Source organism: Glandiceps talaboti, chromosome 14 (assembly GCF_964340395.1).
Source record: "Glandiceps talaboti chromosome 14, keGlaTala1.1, whole genome shotgun sequence".
NCBI lineage: Eukaryota > Metazoa > Hemichordata > Enteropneusta > Spengelidae > Glandiceps > Glandiceps talaboti.
The window spans coordinates 7,850,955-7,853,668 of NC_135562.1; the positions used below are offsets into that span (position 1 = coordinate 7,850,955).

The following is a 2,714-nucleotide window of genomic DNA, read 5'->3' on the forward strand; positions in this document are numbered from 1 at the left end:
CACATGTGATAGTTGTGTTAAGTATCCATTGTTTCGGGAAGAGTATAGGATCGACAGAATTGCTGAATGAAGGTCTCCATTTAGAAATTGTTAATTCAAAATACATGTACAACATAGCTATGAAGATAACAAAGATACAGCCAGTCCCATTTCATAATGTAGCAATGGGAATTTGTAGAATTTTGATATGTAAAATTGTTTGTGTTTTTTTACTTTGCGCTGAAAGGGGATTATATAAAACGCTCGTGATCGAGTTTATGCAGTGATTACATTGAAGCTTTTATATTCATTGTCAAGTTACATTTAACAGGTTCAGGCTGCACTAATGTAGGAAATAACTTTTTAGTACAGTCTGCACAAGCCCTGTTATAGGCAAGTCCTGTAATCTGCCTTTGGATTAACAGTTGTGTATGTGGTAACCAACCACAGAAAACAATGTTTTTAATGTCCTTTATAATTAATTAATACCAAGAATGTTTCTTGTGCAAAGTGTCTCAAAACGATTTGATTTCGAAGTACGGATACAGGAAATGTATAAAGAAGAAAAAGTGTGTATGCGATTTGTGACAAACCACCCAAAAGTAACGTAAGTGATGTAAATATAGAATTTCATAACCATGACCTTTAATTCAGCCTCTTTATTTGCACGTTTTATATTCCACTTGAAACGTTTTTCCCGTATATACAGAACCAATATTTAGTTACATATATGATAATGTTATTTTCAAAAGTGGCTCAATTGTCAGGAACTGCTTAGCTTGTCGTTGACCACATGCACAGTTATATCACAATATAATCGACTAACCCATTGTCTTTGGTCATGTGACTCATAAATGTTCGGATTGTATGAATCTTCATTATCTTTTCAAGGTTGGTATCCCTAGCTTATGGTTGGTATCCCAAGCTCATTACTAATGATATCGTACCAAATATACGTTTCGGGTTCATTCATCAAGATCTTCTCGGTATGTGCTATTTTCGATATTATCGATATTTGTTAACCATTTTGTAGGTTCCCGGTATTAAAGTGGGATGTTTGCATTCTAATAAAATGATAAAAGGAATACACGACCTTGGGCTGAAACTTGCATTTAAGGGCTCCATCATGGTATGGTCATTTGATGAGATCGAATACTAATGAAAACTGTTTTGTATTTTGGGAGATACTGAAAATATAGAGCCTTGGTAACAATATACATTATGCTTCCAACTTAACATATCCATTTTACGCTGTTCTTAAGAGACTTAATGCTCAATCTGTTAGCATCTATATGCATCAGCTCGCAATATGACGACTCGTTACCGTACTGACACTCAGAGCTGACGTCTTCCAAAAGTGACCGGAATTTAGCGAGATCAGCTGTGAAGTCTCCATCATAGTTTCTAACTTTTTCCCAGAATGTATTATTGAAATATTTATAGAACTGAATATCTATTGCTGATAGCTCTGCGAGCATGTCGATCTCCCGCTGTGTTATTGGTGCCTGGTATTCCTGGTGAACCTTCATCCGATGATACAGTATATCTTCGAAGTTCCAACACATAAATTTCTTCAGTAGGAGCAAGGATTCATCATAATATTCAGTGAACAATACCAGGTCAAGTTCCTTGTCCAAATGTTGAATTTCGGATAAAATTTCACTTTTGTCACTGCTCAATGTCAAACGAAATCGTGGAAAATATTCCTGAATGCCATTATATACACTGCTACCATTTTGGATAAATTTGTTGTACCTATCCGTAACGAATTCTTCGAAAGGGTCAATAGCATTTGGATAACGTTCATTCTTTCCGCTGAAGTAGAACGCAGACTTTAAATGTGTGAATGGTGATCTTAAAATGGTCACGTACTTAGCATTTGGAACTATTTCTTCCATTGCAGGTCGGTTGTAGAATATGTGACTGGCCATTATATTGTATCCTGGAAAGTCGCTGCAATTGTATTTTTGTATGACGTAGTGTTCCGACGTTTCATCTTCCTCTATCAGGGCATGTTGATATGGGTCGACAGCAGCGACTAGATCATGTTTTAAGCCATATCTGTATATAACACTTGCCATGGTACTGCCACCAGTTTTGGCCGTTTTGATGAAAACTATATTTTTGCGAGGTCGACAAGTTGAACCGACGTCACCACTACTGTCTGCTTTACTGTGGTTTTTTGGAGCCGGATTTATGAAAATAAAATGATTGACGTCGATGTCATCCCCATTCTTAATTTCTTCAACACCACTCACTGTTTTCATCCTAGAATCATGGGAGTACGTACAACTTATTAGTTCATCTAATTAAGTTAGGGTATCTGGCAATACACTGTCATTATTCATTGCTTAACGTGGAATACACCTCGGATATAAACCTTTTAACTTTACTGTGTTTAAGAAAACTTAACACATTCTCAGTTAAAATCGATAAAAAACATGTGGTCACTACACATTTTTTAAATAGAGGTCAAAATGATATCAAAATTTAGGATCCGATATGAGAACCGAATAATTTGTTAACTCTATGGGAAATTAAAAGATTGACGATTTCCTTGAAAACAAGACGATGGACCCAAAAATTCTTTCATCATGTTTATTGTTTCAAAAGGATCAGGAACAAACAATCTATTATGTAAATTCGGTTTGAGTCTTCGCTAATCACAATGGCAGTGGTGTAGTGATTGTTGAGTGACAGATGTCACTGAGCAACTGTAATGCTGACATGCATAT

The 2,714-nt window shown here is 35.9% G+C and overlaps 1 protein-coding gene across 1 annotated transcript; it reads right to left on the reverse strand.

Annotated features, from left to right (window-relative positions):
* Positions 1-1,211: 1,211 nt before the first annotated feature.
* Positions 1,212-2,246, reverse strand: LOC144445197 (galactosylceramide sulfotransferase-like). Its single transcript, XM_078134742.1, has one exon. The coding sequence runs from the start codon at positions 2,244-2,246 to the stop codon at positions 1,212-1,214; it is 1,035 nt and encodes a 344-aa protein (XP_077990868.1).
* Positions 2,247-2,714: the final 468 nt, after the last annotated feature.